We start from the raw sequence: 23640 nt of genomic DNA, 5'->3' as shown, positions 1-23640 counted from the left end.
TTAAAGTAGCCATGATCTTTGATTGGTTTTTGGCTGAAAAAAAAAAAGCAATCATAAATGACTTATCAGGAAATTAGAATTATGCTGAATATTAGAAAATAGTGCTGAATCAATATATATCACAGGTGTGAAATTGTCCTTGGTTATGTAAGAGATCTCTCCCAGATTGTAGAAATTGCATGCTGACATATTTAGGAACAAAGCAATATAATATCTATGATGAACATACATAGATACACACATATGTACACATATACATATACACCAATATATAAACACAATATGGACCAAGTGAAAGCAGGTGGCAAAATATTAATAATCAGTGAATTTATACAAAGGGTATATAGGTATTCATTGTACTGTTCTTGCAATCTTTCTTGGTGTGCCCATTTGAAACTATTACGTACCCCACAAAAGCCATGCTTTAATCCTGATCCAATCTTGTTGGGGTCAGACCTATTGTTTAGGGTGGGAAACTCTGATTGGATTGTTTCCATGGAGATGTGACACATTCAATTGTGAATGTGGCCTTTTGATTAGATGGAGATGTGATTCAACCCATTCAAGATGGGTTTTGACTAGTTTACTAGAGTTCTTTAAAAGGGGAAGCATTTTGGAGAAAACTCAGATGCTATCGTTTGGACAGCAGGAGTGACAGAGCTGACAGAGCCAACACAAGACTCTGACAATTGGAGATGCAGAGCCTACAGATGTCGCCATGTGCCTTCCCATGAGATGCCAAGCAGGCCAGAACTTGGAGAGAACCAAGGGAAGCCAAGAGATGAAACTCAGCCCCAGGGAAGCCACGTGAGGAGCCCCCACAGGAAACAGAGGCTGGAAGCAGTGGCACCAGGACCAAGGATGAGCAGATGCCAACCACATGCCTTCCCAGCTGGCAGAGGCATTCTGGATGGCATCAGTCTTTCTTGAGTGGAGGTAACATCTTGTTAATGCCTTAATACGGACGTTTTCATGGCCTTGGAGCTGTAAACTTGCAACTTAATAAGCTGCTCTTTTAAAAGCTGCTCCATTTCTGGTATATCACATTCTGACAGCTTTAGCAAACCTATGCAGTTGGTTAAAATTTTTCAAAAGAAAAGATAAAATAAAAGACAGGTAGGTAGAAATTAGCATCGAGGATATCCAAGCTCAGGGTACAATATAGAGAAAAGAACAAGCATCTGAGATTTACTTAAATCTCCTCTAAGAGTGATGCTGAGGGAAACTGGAGGTGGGCAAATAAACCAGATTCATTATCAGAGAGAAAGATTTGTCCATGTCCTGTGCGTCCTACCTTTGCGACAAGGCCCTTCACACTTTTTACATTTGCGGACGCCGTCTTCCTCCACCTCGTAGCTGTCAGGCCCACAGGAGCGGACACACGAGCCGTGATCTGTCACCACATAGTTATCTGAGGAAGAGACAGTGAAAGGAGGTGGTGAAAATGGCACCAGGTGTTCTTGGGCCCCACACAGATGCTCTCATGTCCTACAATAAAGAGTTGATGAAAGGGCCCATCATCCCTTGTTTTGCTTCTTACTTTAAGGACTGAGAATGAAAAAAATGGCAAACAGAAAGGGAATAAATGGAATCTAGGTCAAGAGTTTAATAACATTTGAGACTGTACTATGGAGAAATAAAGATATTTCCTCACAGGCAGGGATAGATGTGCTGAGGAGTACATTTTGTGTGTTCTCACTAGCTTAAAGCACCTCTTTGTAGTTCACGTTTCCTATAGGTTCAAACTTTCAAACTGATAGCTAAAGCTTGAATATTTATTAAAAAGTATGTGAGCTTCTTATTATATAAACAGGTTTTATGATGATTAGTTAGATATACTTTTTTTTTTTTTTTTTTACACGGGCAGGCACCGGGAATCGAACCCGGGTCCTCGGGCATGGCAGGTAAGCATTCTTACCTGCTGAGCCACCGTGGCCCGCCGTAGATATACTTTTTAATATGCCTATGAATAAGCTAACTAAGATACCCATTTTTTAAAAGATATCCATTTTTGGTAGTTCTAAGTATACTGTCTATTTTCTTAAATTAAAAAAAAAAAGTATGTGAACTTCAACTAAGACTATAGTCTTCCAGTGTGGCTGCTATATTTGAGCTTACATTGAATTCTCACAGCCGATAAGTTCCCTTTCAGTAGATAATAATTCGTTCCACTGGTTAGTGGGAGGGCCAGTTGGTTTGGCATCACAGCCAGATAATTCAGTCCTTTATCCTCCCTTGTTCATCCTTAAAGTAATTTATTTGCATTAATATTAATTTCTACTTTTGTTTTTAGATGTCTGTGTGTTCATTTTGATTTTCTCGAAATCCTCAAAGACAAAAGTTATAAAATTTTTCTAGTGTGAATTTGTGGTTTTTGCTTTTTATTAAGAGCTCTATTAGGTCCTTTTGTTTTCCCATGGATTTTTGAACTGTTTCTATTAAGCCCTATTATACCTTTGTCATAACTGTGGTGAATTTTTCTTTATCTTACTTTGCCACATGTATTTGCCTCATCCTTGTGCCAACTGATTATTTTTACTGTACAGAATTAAAATTTTTTCACATACACAAATCTGGTAGGGCAAATCTTCCCCTCATAATTGCTCATTAAATTTTTTTTTTTTAGTTAATCTCACCTACTAGAAATTGAGAATTTACTTTTCTACAGCTCTTGCATTAGCTAATTCTGCATTTTCTCTACTAGGAATTCATTCATGTCACCATTTCTGTAAACTCTATAGCCACCACTAGAATGCAAAGACAAACAAACAAAACTTAAACCCAAGCAATAAAAAATATCAAGGAACCAAAAAACTCTGCAATATCCCTAAGAGAAACAACTTCCACCAGAATTTTAAATGCTTCTTTAGCATTTAAAATATCTTCTGACAGCCTCTCGAATTTAGCATCCTGTTAAATAAATGCTTAGTCCAAGAGTGAAAGAGTACGATAACCCAATGGACCCTGACTTGATGCCAACCAGACAAAATGAACGTCCTGTCCGACGGCAGGTGGACCTGAGCTATAGGGGATGGAGCAACAGGTATCTTTTTTCTGGAAGGCAGCCTGGCCACAACCAGCAGAGAACCAGCCTTGATAATGAAATGGCTCTGGGCTCAGAACCTCAGGCACCTTACCTGACGGCTCACCTCAGCACCCTGGGTGGTGATTCTCCTACCTGCCCTGCCTCGAGGCAACTCCACCCACCTATCGGCACAAAAGACAAGAACCCTCCAGGGTTCCAGGAGGAGAAAAAAGAGGAAACTGATGCCTGATAAATCAGAAGATTTTGCATGCAATGAACTCACGTGGGCATTTCTTCACACATGTGGCACCAAAGCTGTATTTGCCCTCTGGGTTCACATCCATCTGGTACGTGGTGGGGTTGTAGAGCATGAGGGGCGGGCAGGTGTCCTTGCACGTAGCTTCATCTCGGAACTTGCGGCAGGCCTGTTGTGAGAAGGAAGGCTAGGTCAAACCAGGCAAGGATGCTGGGTGCTCAGAACAAATGGCACATAGTGTCCCTGGTTATTCCTTTCTAAAGTTCACAAAATGACCTTTTTTAAATTTAACATTGCTATTGTGGTACCATATGTATAACATAACATTTCCCATTTTAACCACTTTCAAGTACATGGTTGAGTGGTGTTAATTATTGTCATGATGTTGTGCTATCATCACGGCCATCCGTCATCCACACTTGTCCATCACCCCAAACAGAAACTCTGCACCCATTAGGCATGAACTCCCAATTCACCACCCCAAGCCCCCTCCTCCCACCCCCATTCCTATAATCTACTCTCCATCTCTATGAGTTTGCATATTCATGTAACCCATGATTCTTAATATTCAGGTGTTCAATTAGAGTGGTAAAGTCTAGGCATGTTCTTTCAGTGGAGTCAAAAGGACCTTTCTCTAAAAGTATGGTTGTTTTTTTTTTTAAACATACTGTCTTATCAATGACAATTTATGATCAGAGAAAATGCTTATTTCTTCGTTACTAATTTACAAAATTGTTAAGTTCACACTTTCCAGTAGTTAACTACGGAGTAAACTTATTTTTAAACTCAATTTATATTGGGGTCCCCTTGTAAAGAACATCTGAGGATGCATTTGAGAATTTATTGACAAACTGCAAGAAACCTCAATGATGAAAGATGTGGATGGAAAGCAGTGGAGGCTTTTCCTAAGAATCTCATGCACAATCTCTTTCCGTGCTGCACATTAGAATCTACTCCAACTGATCAGTCAGAATCCACTGCTGGGCAGGGTCCAGGCCCTGGAAATTAAAAATCTTCCCCTCTCTGAAACCAGTCTGCATTGGTTTTAGGACTGAGAGGCTTCCTGTGTGCTAAGCCATATGGGTCCAGTGGGTTACATCTGAGGGTGAGCCTCCCTTTGGAGCCAGTGCCTCACTGCACTTGGGGGCACCCCTAGGATCTGATGCCAAGTCCAAGGTTCATATCCAGTAGCCCTGGGGCTCCCAGGATTTCCAGGAGGTTTGAGAGCTAAGAGTAATTTACATGCCATGCCCAAGCCTCGTAGCGGCAGTGAGGCTATGTGCCAGACCTTCCTGCAATAAGGACAAAAGTGGGTCCTCCAAGTTCAGGGGATGCATAAAGGGTAGTGGAAAGAGCAAGGGGCTAAGCAACAGAAGAGCCACAGGTAGTTTCGGCCAAGCCACCATCCATCTGTTGGTTCTGAATTGGTCTCTTGACTAACATCTCCATCTACACTTTGGGGGACTTTACAGTATCAACTCTATAGGCCTGTAATGTGAAATAAGCAAAACAATAAAAACTGTGATGACAACAATGATGGTGCTGGTGGTGATCCAATAATAAACATTAATGACAAATAACATGTACTTGGCGCTTCTTTTTGCCCAGCTCCTTGGATATCACATGCATTATGTCATTTTGATCTCATAAAAAATACTCTATTATTCCCAATTATGAGAGGAGGAAACTGAGACACAGAGGGGTTATACAATTGGCCCAAGGTCACACAGTCAGTCATGGAGGCGGTATTATAAAATATACTCTGTCACCTGGCAAAGTTCAATATCTATGTCTGCTGCTACAAATGGCAGTTAACTGATTTCTCCCACTGCAAGCCCTTGAGACTTATCCCAGGGGCCAGAGAGCTACCCCCATCATATTTTTAGGGGTGTAGTGGAGGGTAGTGCAGCCTACGTGCTCGTCTTACCAGGCAGTCACTCTCCCGGGGGCCAGTGCAGCCGGCCGCACACTGGTTGTGGCAGCAATCGCTGGGGGACCTACCCCGGCAGCGCTTTGAACACTGCTGGGCACAGATGGTTTGGGTCACTGAAAAAGAGCAGAGATTCCCCGTGAGCTCAAGAGTGAGTGGAGGAGGGAAGGACCATTCCTAGGGTCGGATGCCACTTGCAGAAAGTAGATGAAAAAGTGCTAAAAAGGATGGATGCAGTATGCTGCAACTCATTAACATTCCCCAACATTCAAGGTTCAGAAAGATTTCAGAAACATAGTCTTTGCCTCTCCTCATTGCACCTTTTTCCCTTTCTATTTAGCCACTTAGGAAAACGGACAGGTTCAAGTGTTGGTCTGAATGATCGAATATTGGTTACAGTGGAGTTTTTGAGTAAAATGGAAAGCACTACAAATAAGAAAAGTTTCTGCCAGGAAGCACGTTTAAATAAAAGCACATAACAGCAATGTCACAATTAAAAGTAAGAGCAGACAGTTTTTAGGAGTCTTTGTCCCCAGGTTCTTTGGACACTGAAAAACTGGAGCCAGACAATCAGGCAGATGTAAATTAACCTTTCCATCCCGAAGCGTCTTTTAGCCGGAAAATCCCTTGTTAAATATGTCCATGCTACTATGTAGGTGGGAAGTAGGGAAAGAAAATAAGAAGTCTGGTGACTCATGTAAACAAAGACAAACCTTCCATTCCCTGGAAAATCTGCTAAGTATATTGCTCAGAAGACAATGACTGGTGGCTGACTTTCACTTAGTTATGACAGCCAGAAGTGCCAAAAATAACCCTCACTGGATTAACCGCATGCAGTGAGATTTGCAAGACTGTCATTCACATAACTATTAACATCTGTCCTATAATCAAGAATAATTTTTGGAGTCTTCAAAGGGAAAACAAAGCCAATCACCTAAGTAACAAGGGGAGGGACAGCCACACGTTGATTTGAAATTTTACTCACTGACTTACGTTTTTGGCAGTTTTCCTCTCCTGCACCCCAGCAGCTTCCATTGGGACAGCTTGGATCACACTTTTGGCCTAAAACATAAAATAGTGAAATTTATCTCTCAGTGAAAGGAAACTAATGAGGAGAAACTGACAACAGCATTCCCAAGTGTCTGTACAGATTAACATTCTAGAAATGAGGAAGAGTTTTCAAATGTCTCATTCTCAGTTGGTTGGTTAGTTACTGTGTAGGATTATTGAAAAGACCTTTAAGGAAAAAAAAATTATGAACGTTTACTGCTGTTATTTACATCCCGGCTGTGGAAACTGAGGCAGAGAGTAATTATTGATTTATCACAAGCCACGCAATCTGGGATTGCAAATGAACTCAAGATTCTGGATTTCTAAATTGCAGGGGATGGTGAATTTTCCAGTGTCTTCCACAAAAATCACAAGTGCCTTTAATCTGGTTGAATCTTCTGGTGTGCACCCATTACAAATCAGTCTCAGGTTATCTGGGTGGTTACTCATCCTAGCATAGTTGGGGTCTGATGTTGTATCATTGTCTGATCTTGGTTCTTGCAAAGGAAAATTTCTGGACTCCAAATCAAAGTGAAAATGCTAATGATATTGATTTAGTTAATTATCTAAAATTTCAGTTATTGATTTACAAGCTACTGTATAGAATTATTCATAATTGATCAAGTAATATTTGTGAGTTTTATAGTTGATAAATTACAAGTTACAGCTACAAAGTTTTTTAAACTTTTTTATTCTGAAATATGCTCAAAGGACAGTTACAAAAATAATTAAGACACTACACAGAAAACTCCAAAATACCCCTGTCCCCCTAGATATCCAGATCTATCAGTTTCAACAGTTTGCCACATGTGTATATCATTCTATCTATCCATCAGTCTATCACTCCACTATCTATCCATCTACCTGTCTGTTGTCTGCCTATTTACCAATCCATTTTCTGAACACTTGAACATAGGCTGAATTCATCATAGTACTGCCATGCACATTTCCTAGGAATAAGGATGTTTACTTACCTTAGATAACAACCTCAAGTGCAGTTATTGAGTTCAAGAAACTTAACACGGATATAAAGCTTACAGTCTGTATTCCATTTTCTTCATATGTTCCCAATAATGTCTTTGTGAGGCTCTTCTCCTCTCATATTAGATTCCTCCCAGGATCAGGTATTGCCTTTAATTGCCATTTTCTCTTTAGTTCTTTTTTTTCTTTTCTTAATTGTGAGGATATACAATGTATACTTTCCCACCTCAACCACTCCTAAGCATACCATTTGGTGGGATTAATCACATTTACAATGTTATCGTGCCTTTGCCACCTTCTATTACTTGAACTTTGCCATCTCCCACAATGAACCACTACATCTGTTTTGCATGAACTCCCCATAGCCACTGCCTCCCACCCCTGACAAGGTGTATCCTTAATTTCTATCTCTGCAAGTTTGCATAATCTCTGATATTATCTTTAGTTACTATGAGATTTAAATTTAACTTCCTAAATCTCTAACAATCTTGTTTCCATTGATGCCAACTTAAGTTCATTAGTATATATAAACTATATTCATATACTTTCCTGTCACCCCAATTTTATGTAGTTTTTTCCCCTAATTGCAGTTTATATACTACTATGAGTCCTAAACCACTGATTTCTCATTACATTTTAGCATTTGTTTTTTAGATCCTGGAGGAAATAAAAAGTGGAATCACAAACTAAAAATACAACAGTACAGGCATTTTCATTTACCGCTGTTGTTAGCCTCATTGGAGATCTTTATTTTTTCATGTGGCTTTGATGTATTGTCTATTATCCTGTCCATTCAAGCTGCAGAACTCTTTTTAGCATCTCTTTTATGGCAGTCTAGTGGTGATAAACTCCCTCAGCTTTTGTTTATCTGGAAATGTCTTATATTCCTCCTTCATTTTTAAATTACAGTTTTGCTGGATAGAGAATTCATGGTCGGCACTTAAATCTTATTAAGGCTCTCTTGTACATGAAATATTGCTTCTCTCTTGCAGTTTTCAGAATTCCCTTGTTATCTCTGGTATTCCACAGTGTGGATAGAATATTCCCTGGCATGGGTCCATTGGGTTTACCTGTTTGGAGTGGCTTGAATGTGTATACTCATGTCTTTCACTAATATTGGGAAGTTTTCAGCCATTATTTCCTTGAATACTCTTTCTGCCCCTTTCTCTCTTTTTTCTCTTTGGGACATTATCGCCATGTGTATATCGACACACTTGATGGGTTCCCCAGGCCCCCCAGGCTCTGTTCACCTTTCTTCCTTCTGCTCCTCAGACTGGGTGATTCCAATTGTCTTTTTTCATGTTCCCTAATTCTTTCTTCTGCCAGCTCCAACCTATTGTTGAATGCCTCTGAAGGATTTTTAATTTCTGTTATTGTGGTTTTCAGCTCTGTTTGGTTTCTTCTTATAACTTTCATCTCTCTATTGATATTTTCTTGTATTCAGCTATCATTTTCTTTTAACTTTTCAAGTATATTTAGGACCAATTTTTAAAACCTTTGCTGGAACATCCCTGGTCTGGTCCTGTCCTCTTCACTGATGGTTCCTAATGCTTTAATCTTCTCCTTTGCTGGGGTCATTGCTTCCTGTTTCTTTGTATGTTTGGTGACCTTTTGTTGAAACCTAGACATTTGCTAGAGTTTAGGCTCTAAGGGATCTGGTCCTTAAGATTGAAACCAGCTAGTGATGGTTAGCTTGAACTTCAGGAGCTAATCCAAACAAAAAGAAAAGAAAAAGAAGGAAACATTTTCCCCAGCTTTTGCAGACTGACCTGTGTAAGTGCTCTCCTTCAGGGCATAACCACACAAAGAATTTAGAAAATAGCTTCAGGCCAAAGCACAGGTGCCTCCCACCTGATCCTTTTTGGGCAGGCATCTTGTCTATATGGTCCTGGGAATTTCCCCATTTACATGGATAAGAATGTCCCTTCTTTCCTCAGAAACAGTTTCCTCACAGTCTGGGCGCTGCACTGTGTGTCTTACAGGCAGCACAATGTGTTGGGGCACATTGTGTAACCTTCCTTAATCTCAGATCCCATGTTGATAAAACACTTACATTATCTCATGGGGGTTTTTTGTTAAATGATATAAGCTACTCAGAAGTACTGTGTGGGCTGCAGAGCACAAGTCCAGATGGTGGGTTTCTAAGCTCATCACTGGTCATGGAAGTAACAGGGAATATGCATGTGTCAGGTGGATGGTGATTTTGTACTTTCCAATACGACTAACCTGATACCCCTAATTCCTTAAAAAAATCTTATAGTTTGGTCACTTTGATTTTTCCCTAATAGTTGAATAATTCCAGAACAATTTATTGAGTAATGTCTTCTTCCTGTATTCATTTGAAATGTCAGTTCTTTATGTAGTTTGGATGAGCTAGGCTGCTCTGCTTCTCTTTTCTTAAACCAGAACTATACTCTATAGTTTATAGGTTTAATATTTAATTATTGTTATTGCATGAGCCTGTCCAGTGTTTTTCTTTTCCAACATTTGTTTGGTGGGTCTTTCCCATGGTTGTGGCGATATTCAGTGTTTTAGATGAGATATTTTGGGATTGCCTCATCTGATTTATAGAAAACCTGCATTAGCCTCAAAGTCTCTCAGTGAGTGTTATTATGTTTTGTTGTCTAATTGTAAACACCCACAGTTTAATCTCCTCATTATTCAAAAGATAGTTGAGGAAATGCTAACCTTGATCTTATTGATAATACAAAATCTGATATTCTAAAATAAAGCCCTCAGTTTCTTGCAAACACAATATGTGTCAGGCTGGGTGTCTGGTAGAATAACACAAAACAATGGGGCTCTAATGGACCATTTTGAAAATCCATGCTAGCTCCAAATTCTTTAAGACCAAAAACCAAATATGTGACCCACTGATGTAAGGAAACAGAGAAACAGCAAATGGTTATTTTAAAGGATTGTAAGACTGTGGAGACCCAGGATAAGGGAGCTTGATAAGAGTTAGCAAGTGTTTCCCACACAGCGTTTGCAACCAGGCCAGGCCTTTGAAACTGACCTACCACCTAGTCTGCTTTCCAGAGCGCTGTCCGCAGGGACGAGGGACAGGGCTTCCTTCTGGCCCCTGAATCCCCTTCTGCGTGGGTCTCTGCATGGAAGTGTCTACACCACCAGGAGGGCAGAGTTCAGTCCCAGGTTTCAGGAAGCTTTGGGGGCTACTTTGGGGGCCTGTCACAACTTCACAAACACAGACAAGTTTGGCGGATCTTCACAAAGTAAGAAGGAAAATGCCCCCAGGTGCCCAGGACTAACAGGCTACAATTCTCCCTGCCCTGAAAGCACCAGATTCTTCTCAATGTCCATCCCAGTTCATAGCTGCCTGTAAACCACGCTAATTTCCACCATGTAAAACAGACTTTTCTTCTTCTCTTAAATAAATGCTTTTCTAGTGAGCAGACAATTTATGATCTATTTGTGTTTTAGAGGATTATGCCCTAGAAAAGATTCAAACATCCCTTCTTTCATTCTACCTCCTTATTCAGTTCTGTGCCAGTAAGGGGACCAGAGGCAGAGAGAGAGAGAGAGAGAGAGAGTAAGTGGAATACTTACAACTGGCCAGATTGCTCTGAAAGTCTGTTGACATATTGCTTAGAAACTCAGTGTGGACAATGTCGCGCCACTCGATGGTCTCCACGCTGCAGAGGACAGGGTTGTTGCTGAATCTCACAGCACCAAGTAGGATTTCTGCATGAAGGAGGAACCCACAGTAAGGAAAGTAGGTAGACACAACTTTCCATTTTCTCTAAGCTATTATGAAGAATGTACACATGTCTTTACATTTTATAAATAGGTGTAGTGTGTAAAGGATGGCCCCCATGGTTATGCTATGAGAAATCTGTTGATGATGTTGTCACGGGGAAGTTAGGATGTTCTTTGAATGGGGTGTTGAAGAATGACTGGAATCTGGAAACACAAGAGGGAGGGAAGAGACTGGTCTAGGTAGCAGGCACGATATAAACGGTATTGTGGAAAGAAGGGAGTTGACAATAAGTTGGTGATTCATAGTGAACAGTAAGTAGGCTGGACTAGAGTGATGCCATGGAGGGAAAGGGCAGGTAGAGAAGGACAGGTGGCAGCAAACAGAAGTGCTGTAGACTCTGAATGCCAGAATAAGGTGGTGAACCTTAACCTAACATACTGCAAGGGATCTTTGGAGGATTTTCATTGAAGAAAAGGTACGGAGCGTGCTATTGGGCAAGAAGAATCTGTAAGTATGAAGAAGAGACAGCAGGGATGAGAGCTTTGCTAGCCACTCATTAGGAGTAGATGTGGAGATGGTATAGAGTGGCGGAATGAAAACAAGGGACATAAAATACACTACAGTTATTTCAAAGGAAGAATTGATAGGACATGAGAAAATCAGGGATGATAAAGAGTCAAGCCTGAGCAAGAGGAGAGTAGTGCATTGGCGAAGTTGAATAAAAACATTTATTGAACAAATCATATGTACAAAGCATTTTAGCAAGTGCTGTGGGGTCTACAAAAGCAAATTAGACTATAGCTTGCACAGCAGTAGGGCGGGGGTGGGGAGAGAGAAGTAGGGAGGGATGAGGACAGACATCACCTTGTTCACAAAGACCATATATGCACATGGGAGGACAACAGGACAATAGGACAGGCCCTTGCATGGGCTGGGTACTGTGCTAACTGATATCTTAACTAATCTGCATAATTATCAAATGACTATCTGTAATTTAAATATGACAAAAATCAATCTTAGATAGAGTAGATAACGCCCAAAATACTACATGCAGGGATTATGTACACTATATGTACAAAGCACCAACGGAAAAAAAGAGACCCATTATGCTGATGGAAAGAAATGAGATTTCCCGGAACATTAACAGTCACATGTTTTAGAGGAATAGAGGTGAGGGCACTGCAGGCAGACAGAAGACCCAAAGCAAAGGCACAGTGGGCGAACGAGAGGACAGGTTTATTCAGTGGATGGTGGGGAATAAAGAGAGAGCAGGTGCAAGGCTGGGAGGACAGAAAAGGCTAAACCGTGAGACTCTGGATGCCAGACAGAGAAGACAATGCAAAGTCAGAGACTACAGAAGACAACTGATTGAAAACATTCATTTGGGAGCCAGAGCCAAGGGGATGAAATGCTGGTGAGAGGGCAGAACTGGAAGTGCAGGCAGAATCGGGATATCAAGGCGCCGGGACAGTTAACAGAACAGACCAGGGTGCCAAGAGACTTTAAAGATGGACGCTGCAAAGATGGGGCCTTACAGAACATCTACAGCTCACGACTGTGAGGAGATAAAGGGGGCTGGCCAAGAGGACGAGCACTCAGCAGCCACTGCCTGAGGGACTTAGAAGAGGTGGTCAATTGTTATTTTTACCTTCAACATTTTAGGAATGCTTATTCCGGGATAGGCACTGGATTAACAGCCTCGTATTAATCTGGATGCCTACAACCTCAACTTTGGTTAAAAGAAGGTAATAATAGCAACAACAATAGAAATAGCTCCTGATGCTTTACCTATAACAATTCACTTAATTTTCTCAACAGCACTAAGAGGTATGACACCATTATTATCCACATTTTTGAAGGTGAGCAACCTGAGACATAGAGAGGTTACATCACATGCTCTGGGGTTCACTGTTAAGTGATGGGGCCAGTGCTGGAGGGAACCCAGACTGTCTGGCTCCAGGGTCCACACTCTTATCCAGTGTGATACACTTGTGAGGCAAGACAGGCAGACAGAGACACACTGCATGCATATAACAGGTCATTATACAAAATGCCTGTATAACACAAATTAGTGCTCCCATAACCACGCTAACCTGTAAGCGCATGTCCTGAGCACTTAAAGTGGTGGGTGGGAATTCTTTGGGAAGTGTTATAGAATGGCAGAAGCAAGGAGCCAAACCAGAGCGAAGCGCCTGGCTGGTTCTGCTCTCATCGTTGGAGGTAAGGGTCAGATCTCAGCACTGCCACACCAGTTGGCATCCAATCACTTCCAAATACATAACACCTCTGTCATGCAGGCTCTCCTTTAATCTCACTCCTTGCCTGGTCTGCAGGGCACATGGGGAGGGTGAGGACACTGGGGACAGAGATTTGAGGGCCATCCTTGGCCTTTTTAACAATTCTCTTTGGGATCTTGAGAGACCTTGCCATCATTTCTTTACCTATAAAATGGTGGAGTATAGCATCTGTTCCAGAAATGAAGTTTAAAATGTTCGACACCAAACCTGGCAAGTGCACAGTAATTGCTAGATTTTATTTAAAAAAAATCAACTTCCCCTCTTTTCTATCATCTTCCATAGTTTCTTCTTACAAGGACACTCACCAGTATCCTACTCATGAGAATTCAAACTTCTCCTGTAAGACTTTCACTCCCTGCCCTTGGCCTAATCCTACTCTTCTTATCTCAGCACTACTCTTGAAACTTCCTTAAATGTGGGTTGCTTTTTAATGTATGTCCCTTATCCCAAAGTCCAGGCAATAAGGTTGACAGTTATTTTCTCCTATACATGAAGACTTTCCATCTCATGCTAGGTCATCTGGTCATTCTCTCTTTTCCCCAAGATCTTTACTGTTTCTTTTTTTTTTTTTTTTTGCATGGGCAGGCACCAGGAATGGAACCCAGGTCTCTGGCATGGTAGGTAAGAACTCTGCCTGCTGAGCCACCATGGCCCACCCTTTACTGTTTCTTACTAACTCTCTGGAGATTGCTGTATGTTCACGGAAGAGCTGGTTCCTGGCTTAAATCTCCCATTTCCATTCTATCATCCTTCAGCCTCTTCGTGACTTACTTCGACCTGCTTATATCTTACAGGCAGCTCACACTCAATGCATGTGTATTTGATGAACGGAAGTCTTCTCTGTGGTGGGATTAAGGAAAGTGGCAAATGCATAGGGAGAAGGGGGCTGAGCACCCTTAGAGCCTCTCTCTGCATTTACATTCTCCCCTCCCCTCAGGAGGATGTCAAGGGATGTCCTCACCCTGTAAGTTTCGCATGGGCAGGTCCCTCAGTCCCGTTTTATTTGCACCATAGTTGGATAAGACCGCCAGGGCATAGGTGTTTTCATAGAGCACATTTCCTCTAATAATCTGCAAATTTTCCAAAGGAATCCTCTCCACTGTGTTGAGGGCAATAAGGACATAGCCAGCAACCTCCTGGATGGTCTGAGGAGATAAAACATGAATAGGTTATTTCTCTTTTGAGGAACTCAAGAATGCAAGCTCCAAATGGGTCCAGAGAGCCCCAGCACACCTAATGTGAGTGTTCTATAAATGCAAAGCCTGCAGATGGTAACAACTGAGTGAAAGGAGACAAAGGGATATAACATCATCTCTGAGCTTTAACCTCTTAAAATTTGTTGTATTAACAAAGACCCAAGCGCATTATTTAGAGATGCTGCAACTCTCATTTTACTTGGTGTTCAACACCATCAGATGAAAATGGAACAATTTTATCAATTATTTTGCATCTCTCTTGCATACTCTTTTATTAAAATATTTTTATTGAGATAGCTTCATACACCATTCAGTTCATCCAAAGTATACAACCAATGGCTCACAATATCATCACATAACTTTGTAATATCATCATTTGTAATTTCTTATTTCAAAAAAGTAGAAGAGCAGAAGAAGTTCAAGCAAATCCAAAATTCAACTCCCACCAAACTCTGAAGCTTTCAGAACTGCCTCCTACCATCTCATTAGAAACAATATTAAATATTTGGGAGTGTTGCGAACTGTAACTTTTGGTAGCTTGACAAAAGCCATGGTGGGAGAACTTACACCAAGGAAATCGGCCAACACTACAAATCAGGGCTTGTTTTGCCCAAGAGCCAGTTTTGTTGGCACACCACCAAAACTGAGAAATTACTGAATCATTATATAGATGTTTTTTCTTTCCATATTATAGAATAGTCAGAAGTTAATAACTGAAATTACTGAAATACAACCAGTCTCAGCCCTGTTTATATTTTGTGATGGTTATTCTAGCTTCCTCTCAACCTTGTTTATACTTCTTATTGTAATGGTTATACTAGCCTAGTCTTAGCCCTGTTTATACTTGACATTGTAATGGTAACAACTTTATCTTCTCTTGTTTGAATCCATGAAAATCCTGAACTCAGACTGAGAGAGTCAGAATTTGGGGCCAATGGGTCATCTTGTTTGATCTCCTGCTTTGTACTTAGCAATAAACTCTTTCTCTCTTTAAAACCCCTGTGCTGATGTGCACATCAGGCAGAGAGCCCTGCATTTGATTGGTATGTATGACCACTGTCTGAAGCAATGCTTAAGAGATTACTATCAGTGTCTATGAAGATATCAAAATGCCAGATTAGCTTGTTTTTTTTTGATATTCTTTTCCATCTATACCTTGGCACTTGCTGGTAAAACAGCCTTCTCATAAAACTCTCAACTATAGCTTCCTAGAACTTGCAATTGCTATAGCAAAAGCATGCACACTTGAAGTTAAATTCTGCTTATATTTATTTCCATCATATTTGGGTAGGACATTCAAATTCATTGAACTAACCTTTAAGAAGGAAAGGTCATAATTCCTTTGTACATAGGTAATTTCCAAATTCCCAAGGACCACCTCACAGTTATTGAACATCCTCTGGAGACTCAGAAAGTGGTCTTCAAAAGTGCCCAACTGGGTGAGCTTGTTACTCGTGCCTTGGCAAACTGTATAAAAGAAAACAGATATATACACACACACATGAAATGCTGAATAAACTAGAAAAGTGAAAATAAAACAAGATTAATAGACTTCAGTAACTTTATAAGCACTAAAGACCAAAAGGCATTTCAAAGCAAAATGTGGTAAAAGATATATTTTAAATTTGTACACAGGTACAATTCATAATAAGGGCTAGCATCCCTATAACGCATGGAATTATATAAACAATATACAAAATGTTAAATATTCAAAGGAAAACTGATGAAAATTCTGTGAACATCATTAAGGCAAGATAAGTTTATAAGAGTTCCAGTAGACAAAGTGGAAATAGCACAGCACATTTAAGTATCATAATTGCAAGGTTGAGTTAATAACTATATAATGAACTTCACAAAGAGACAGCCTGTCATGTTACTGCATGTCTAAAGAACACTTACAAATATAACAGTCGCTAGAGGATATTTTTCTGAACATGACGTTGTAAAAAATGAAGTTAATGACAAGAGTGTCCATTAAAAACCCTAAATGGCTTGAAACTAAAAATACTCTTCTTAAATAACTAAAGAATAAGTCAAAAGGCCTGGTTATGGAATGTGTAGAAAATTGGCAAAATGAAACACAAAATTGTAAAAAACATGCTTTGTTAGTGAGAGGCCAATGTTGCTTGGATTCCATGTTAATTCACTCAGCATAGGTGTAGGTATGATAGCTTGGCATCACCCTTCCCAGTACACAGTCTTAGCACACTTAAATACCTAATGTTTCAAGATATCAAGTTTAATCCAAGAAAACATTTCTGTTAGGTGTCCCAGCTTAACTACAGAAATGCACTTGGAGAGTGCAAAGGAGAGAAGTACATTAAAGTTGGAGCTCTTTGAAATGCATGTTTAGGCAAGTACAACAAAACAAAGAAGTTTGGGGCTTTTGAAGCTGGGAGCTTGTTAAAAGACTATACCTTGAGCCAAAATTATCATGAGAGCAAAGAAATAATGGCCTCTGGCTTTGGGTTAGATTCAGCCCTGGCAGGAGGTTATTCCTTGTCTGCAAAGGAGCTACTGCAATTCTAAGTAATTGGGTGGTAGGACACGAGAATAACATCAAAATCCACAAGCAGGTACTTCCTTCAGAAACTCCTTCTAAATACTCTTTCTATTTTATAGGCTTCTCTACTCCTTCCCCATGGGAATTGTTCTACAGAGCATCAATGAACTCTTCTGCTCTTGCATGGTGGTGCCACAGAAACGAAGCAGATGTTTAGACGGCATATAACCAGCCCAAAGCGTTTACACAAACATCGAAAATGAAGCAATCTTCACATCCTCTTTAATTCTCTGGGGATTCCCCTCTGCTTCCCTATATCATCTCATTCAAACTCGGTGGAGGAGAAAAGTCTCTCTTAGCAACTTTGAAAGTCGACAAGCTGGAGTCCTTATTAACTTGTTCTAGGGGCTGAACGATTCTAATAATTCTTCCAAGCATAACTAGGGATTGACCCAGAATCTGTGGTCTTTTACCCAGCGGCATGATATGCTTTGATTGCAACCTCATATTGGAACAGTTGTACACGGTTGGCAGCCATACATGCATATAAAGCTGCACTGATTTTCCAATTCCAAGGTCCTTAAAGACACCACCACTGATAGGGTTTTCGACTGGAAGGAAGGAGAAGAGAACAAAACTCGATGAAACAACTGCGAGGTTATGCGCAGTCCAGCTGAAGCCTAAACTGGCGATAGCCTGGAGCAGGGGAAGGGGTACAGGTTATATAGGATGGTGGGCGGTAAATAAGGAAAGGGAAGCGGTGGATTTTCATTGTTTAGTTTGGACGCGGGAAATTGGCACGTTCTCATTGGTTGGCTTGGAACGTCTAAGCTGGGTGTTGGTCGCTTTTCGTTGGTGAGGTTCAAAATTTAAATGCTGCGGTAGTCATGCAGAGTTGCAACTGCAGGAGGGCAGATGTTGGGTAAGGGGAGTTTATCTCAAGATCACAAGCTGCCAGAGAGCAAGAGGGCGTGGGCTGGGGTGGGCTCCGTGGGTTTCCTGAAAATCATGGATGGGGGAAGCTAGTTGGAACACTTGCTAGGGGGTAGTCACATCATGGGGAAAGGGGTTCTGCCTAACAACCACAATTACAGGCACTGGGTTTTGACAATAACGCATGACCGTTCAGATGTCCCACCTTGGAACTAAAACTGTTCTCCTGGCTGACAGCTCCTTCCCTCCTTGTGCTTGTACTTTAACTGATGGCCTGTGGTCTAAGTAGCTAGAAGTATGCATGGGTTTTGCCAGTCCTGTCAGCCAAGTGAGCGGTGTGGAACAGTACTTACAATCAGAGCAGGTCTCTTTAAAACATGGAGAGATGAAAAAAAAAAAAAAGATGGTGGGGGTGTTGCTTTCACATATATTGTTCAAGGATATCAGCTCTTAAGTTTCTCTCAGCTGAACTAAAGAATCTTCATCGTTACATCAATAAGGAGGTAACTTTTGTCAGTAAAACAAAAGAAAGCATGCCATTTTAGCTTAGTCTTTATAGTATAGAAAAAAAGACTCATGAATTTCTCCCCTTAGCCTCCTCATTGTCCTTCCTTCTATCCTTGCTCCATTTTCCACCTAGTGCCCTGTTTTAAAGCATAAATCATATCCCACTCCACTCCTTGCCTTGAACCATGGAAAGTTTCCTCGAATGAGTAGAATAAAGCACAAACTCCTTTCTGCAGCCTACAAAGTCCTATGTTGTCGGATGTGGATAAATCTTTGCGGGGGGTGGGGGGACACTATTCCACCCGGCTGCACATGGTCACTATAGAAAATTTGAAAAATGCAGAAACTATAAAGAAAGATATCCATCACTATTCACAAGTGAATATTGTTGTCAATTGGGTGAATTTTCTTGTTTTATTTCTGTGCATTTTGCTATAGCTGAGATCATAATGAACATGCCCTTATTTGGGGACAGAACCTTTGCAGAGTAATTAACTTAAAGATCTCGAGATGAGATCATCCTGGCATTAGCTGGGTGGGTCCTTCATCCAATGACAGGTGTCTTATAAGAGTGAGGCAAAGGGGAATTAGACAGACAGAAGAGAAAGACAGACACACAGAGGAGAAGGTGCTGTGAGGATGGAGCTGGTGATGGCAGTGATCTATAAACCAACAACATCAAGGATGACTGGCAGCCACTAAATGCTAGGAGAAAGACATGGGATGGATTGTCTATACAAGAAGCCAATCCTACAGACACCTTGATCTGAGACTTCTGGCCTCCAATGAAAGAATAGATTTCTGTTGTTTTAAGTCACTAAATTTGTGGTAATTTGCTATGTCAGCCCAAGGAAACTAACACACCATGTATTACTTCATGGTAAAAAATTGCCTAGGAGAAAATTTTAAAATTTGTGTTGAGCAAGGCCAAAAAGTGGATGTCTTAATACAATTTATTTTTTTGAATAATGGACAATTGATAATGTCGAGCTGTTAAGATTCTCAAAGTTTTACATTACACATGATCAATGACCTTGTGAATGTGCTTTAAACATCGGAAATAAAGGATGAACAATGAAACATTACATACACAAAGCACTCCAAGAGTGAGGAAGCTGAAGTTCACTAATCTTATTGTTCAGAATAGCTGGATGTGCAGCTGTTGGAAAACATGTACTACACAGATAGACTTTCACCTTTAATGGTAATGGATTGAAAATCCCTGAATTTTTTTCTAGATCAATTAGGATATTTATCTGGTTTGGGGAAACATAGAATACATTTATGCCATAGGAACATTGTTGTAAATTGTGATTACAGTACAAGTCAGCCTATGAAGTTATTTAACCCACACAATAGTCTGTAATCATAGGCATGGAGAAAATCTATGATTGTGAGTCATAAAGAGAATAATGGGAAAAAACAATAAAAGTAAATACATGGTAGCATTTAAATCTTCCTGGTGGGTTTGTGGGCTTAATAAAGGTTTCTGTAGAATGGGAAATGCTTAATTTTAATTGTGAAGCAAATTTTCTGCATTTTCTAGAACTCTGTGTTTTTATCAGTGGCTTCTTATTTTATCATACATGATTTCCTACCCAATAAATAGTTCTTAGTTTGTAGGCATCAGAAGATACTTGTGCATTGAATTAGAATCTCCATTGCAACTTGGAAATAAACATCGAATACCCAAAAAGTCCTCTCAAATATTTGATAATTGGCCATGGGCAGGGTAACAGGGTACTGAATAGACAGGCCAAGCTTTAACATGCCCCAACACAGAAGGAAACTAAAGTAACTCCAGTTAAGTTAACAAGCAGAAGAATTAAAAATAACACACCTTTTATCTTTGAATTGTGGAAAATAACACCGAAACTAATCAATTTCCATCCCTGTGATTTTTCTCCTACCCATTAAAAGAATCCCAAACCAAGCTTACGATTTTTTCAAAATATACCAAGTAAAGTTAGGAGGCATTTTTCTGTCGGTCCCACACTCTTGGGGGCTAACTGATGCTTGAGGATCCCAGGGAGACCCCTTCTAGGAGGGCCTGCAGAACATGCTTCCAGTGACATCGTCGGGCACTTCCTATCAGTGTGAAGACTGTAATAGCTTCATTCTGGGATGATCTCCAGTTGGTTACCTCAACTCTCTGGGTCTCAGTGTAGTTGCTGGTTAAAATGGGACCAGCCCGAAGCATTTCAAAGGGTGCATGTGAAGGCGAATGGGACTGTGACCATGGAAATGCTTCCCAAGTCACAGATCTCTCCAGAAGTATAAATCGTTTGCCACTGAGGCTTTATCGTAACACTGTTCACAGCAGCGAAACTACTGCAAGCTATTTCTTTCTGTGTGTCTCCAATGACTACAGCAGAGTATCTTTTTTTCCCATTGATGTTTTTAAAACACAGACTCGGCAGAATTAATGGGTTGTGTTGAAGTTAGAGCTGCTATAAAATTATCATAGGATGTTGCCAAAGAACAGCCCTAAAATGGAAATTAGTAATACTAAACCCCAGGACAATCCATTCCGATTTGTTGGGGGAGCAGGAGTATGGCTAATAAATCAGAAAAGAATTTGACCCATCATTGGACTATTATAAACTGATCTGGACTAAAAGAGATTTCAGAAAACAATACCTAGTGATCTTTCAGTCATCCAATCTGATAAATATATTTTGCGCTCCTTCTTTGTGCCCAGGAAGACACTTTGACTTGGTGAATTTGTAATGAATAAAAATTCATCGGCAGAAAGCAGATTAGTTAGAACTAGACCGTATGCGACTGGAGTGTCCCTTGACTGAATATTGCATGGCTGAGCAGGGCATATTGAAGAAAGGACAGAATAACGGATTTGGTGTAAAATCTTTCTATGTGAAAATGTAAATAAATGCAAATGTGGTGCGCCTGGTTTTTCCTCCCAAGAGATATCCTCTCTGGCCAGGGTTCTGTTTTTCTAATCTCTTAGCTGGGGACTATTGCTTACTCATGTCCATGGGCTCCGTCTTCACATATAGGCATACTTTTGCAGTGAATAATACCACTTCCCTTCCAAAAGTCTATCAGCCAAACCACCACACTTAAGTCCTTCGCCTCCACTGCAATTTCAGTGCTTTTGACCTATTTCTTCAGAGCCTCAGATTAGTACTTCAGACTTACCAGTGAAGGGCAGTGCAGAGTCAAGAATAACCTCAGTACCTGACATCTGCACTGTGATTCTTTTTCAAAGCTATTTCTCTGGGTACAGGCAGGCACTGCCTCAAGGAGAACACTGCCAAAACCTGCATGTTACCTGAATGTGGAAGAGGTGTGAGGCACCCCCTGCCACAGTCGCATGGGTTTTCTCATCTGACTAGTTGGCTGCCACCATGGAAAGCTAGAATTGAAAGAACGGGCAGTATGAGTGAGTGGGGCTAAAGGAAAAGGGAGTGAATATCACGGAGGGTAAGTGCACAGTGGGATTAGTGAGAAGAAGCGGGAAATATAAAATTCTAAAATAGGGATGGTATCAAAGATCCCTGCTTGAAAATCTGCTTCAAAACCTGACCAAAGCTTGACTTCAGGAAAGCCAGCTTTTTGTCTGAACTCAGGACAGCCCTTTGTTGACCGCCACCTTTCACTCTAACTTCTCTTCACTCTTTGGTAAGTAGAAAACTGGTGAGCAAGACAGGTTGCTGGAGGGCGGGAGCCTGAGTCCACAGACCCAACTATCCTGCAGCCCTTGGGACACAGAGTTGACAACTTGGTTTTTCTTAACAGTTTCTCTTTGGACAGTCAAATCTACCCTTATCATGGTACAGTTTTTCCCTTATTACTCACACCCTCACAATTGATGTCATTCCCAGCAAGGAGATGTAGGGATAAGGTAAGGAACAGCTGCCAAGATTTCACTGTTCTGGCCCAGTTCCCACTCCTCTCCCCTTACCTTCTCTTTTCTAGTCTGTTCAGACCACATGCCTCCCTCCCTAATGACAAAGGCTGAGCAATAACCCCTGGATTTCCTTGGGCTGTTTATTTGTTGGCTGAGTTGTCCTTCGAGAGTCCACGTAGATGCTGTACATGACTGAGAAGCGTTATGGTGAGGTAGAGCTGATGTCTCAGATGTTACTACAGCCACTCAGTAACCAAGTCCATTCCACTCCTGCTGTCTCCTTCCCTCCCTCCGTCCCTCCTCCCTCCTCCTCCCTCCCTCCCTTCCTCCTTTCCTTCCTTCCTCCTTCCTTTCCATCCTTCCACTAAAATATATTTATTAATCTAGTACAGAGACAGTTGCCAAGGATGAATCAGAAGTACTCACTGCCTCAGAAGAGTATATTAGCCCTTTGGGGACATGACTTTACACATAAAATAATCACAGGACATCCCCAAGCCAGGCAATACAGACGTGATAAACCAACTCAAGTCAGAAAGAAGAGTCATTCCCAAGTCAGGTTATCAGGGAAGGGGCTACCAAGATTGCTTACTACCAAGCACCATATTTTATGCTTAGATTAATATAATAAATTGCACGCAAGTACCAAGTGTTGGGATTGGTGATTTTACCATACATAGTCCCACAATTTACCACAATAAAAAAATAAGACAATCTTTCCTTTCTTCCCCAACCCCAGTCCCCCCGCCCCCACCAGCCATGGATCATTGCCCATTTTTGAATTTTGGGATTCAAGTAATTCATTCTTGTTTATTTATGGTTATGTGTAAATCCATAACAATCACTTCTCCATCCGTTCTTGCTATGGAAAAAAATTCTGGAAAAGATTCTCAATTTGAAAGGAAACAAAAGAGTTTCACTCTGAAATGGGGAGTAAGTGCCTTTTTGCGAGTATTTCTCTACAAAGAGGCTCCATTTGCATTCTCTGTGGCAGTGCATGTCAGCCTTTTCCTCCCTAGCCCTCTTCCCAGAACCCAAGATAGATTAAATGTTATTTCAATGTTTTTCTTCTGTTTTTACCCATGTTTTAAAAATTCCCCCTCTAAGTTACAATTGTGTTCTGAGTTCATGTCTATGGATATGCACATATTAGGATTGGTTTACCCATCAGCTTTAGGAAACAAACATACAAATAACTCTTCCTGCATCAAAAAAAAAAAAAAAAAAAGAAAAAGAAAAAGAAAAGAGAAGGAAAGCAAACAACAACAAAACTAAACAAAAAAGCAAACATTAAGAGATCAAGAAAGGATCATTTTACGCCAAAGCGCTTTCTACTGAAAACAAAGAAGTTCCTGCACTCTCCCTCTCTCTCC

General features: G+C 40.7%; 1 protein-coding gene across 1 annotated transcript in view; it reads right to left on the bottom strand.

Annotated features, from left to right (window-relative positions):
- Positions 1–23640, bottom strand: part of EGFR (epidermal growth factor receptor) — a 212876-nt gene that overhangs the window by 64887 nt on the left and 124349 nt on the right. The window contains 7 exon segments of the mRNA XM_077119335.1: positions 1295–1411; positions 3309–3450; positions 5209–5327; positions 6205–6273; positions 10810–10944; positions 14219–14402; positions 15769–15920. Of these exon segments, the coding sequence (XP_076975450.1) occupies positions 1295–1411; positions 3309–3450; positions 5209–5327; positions 6205–6273; positions 10810–10944; positions 14219–14402; positions 15769–15920 (918 nt within the window).

Source organism: Tamandua tetradactyla, chromosome 1 (assembly GCF_023851605.1).
Source record: "Tamandua tetradactyla isolate mTamTet1 chromosome 1, mTamTet1.pri, whole genome shotgun sequence".
Lineage (NCBI taxonomy): Eukaryota > Metazoa > Chordata > Mammalia > Pilosa > Myrmecophagidae > Tamandua > Tamandua tetradactyla.
Note: the sequence above shows the minus strand (reverse complement) of the source record. Positions and strands in the feature narration are given on the sequence as shown.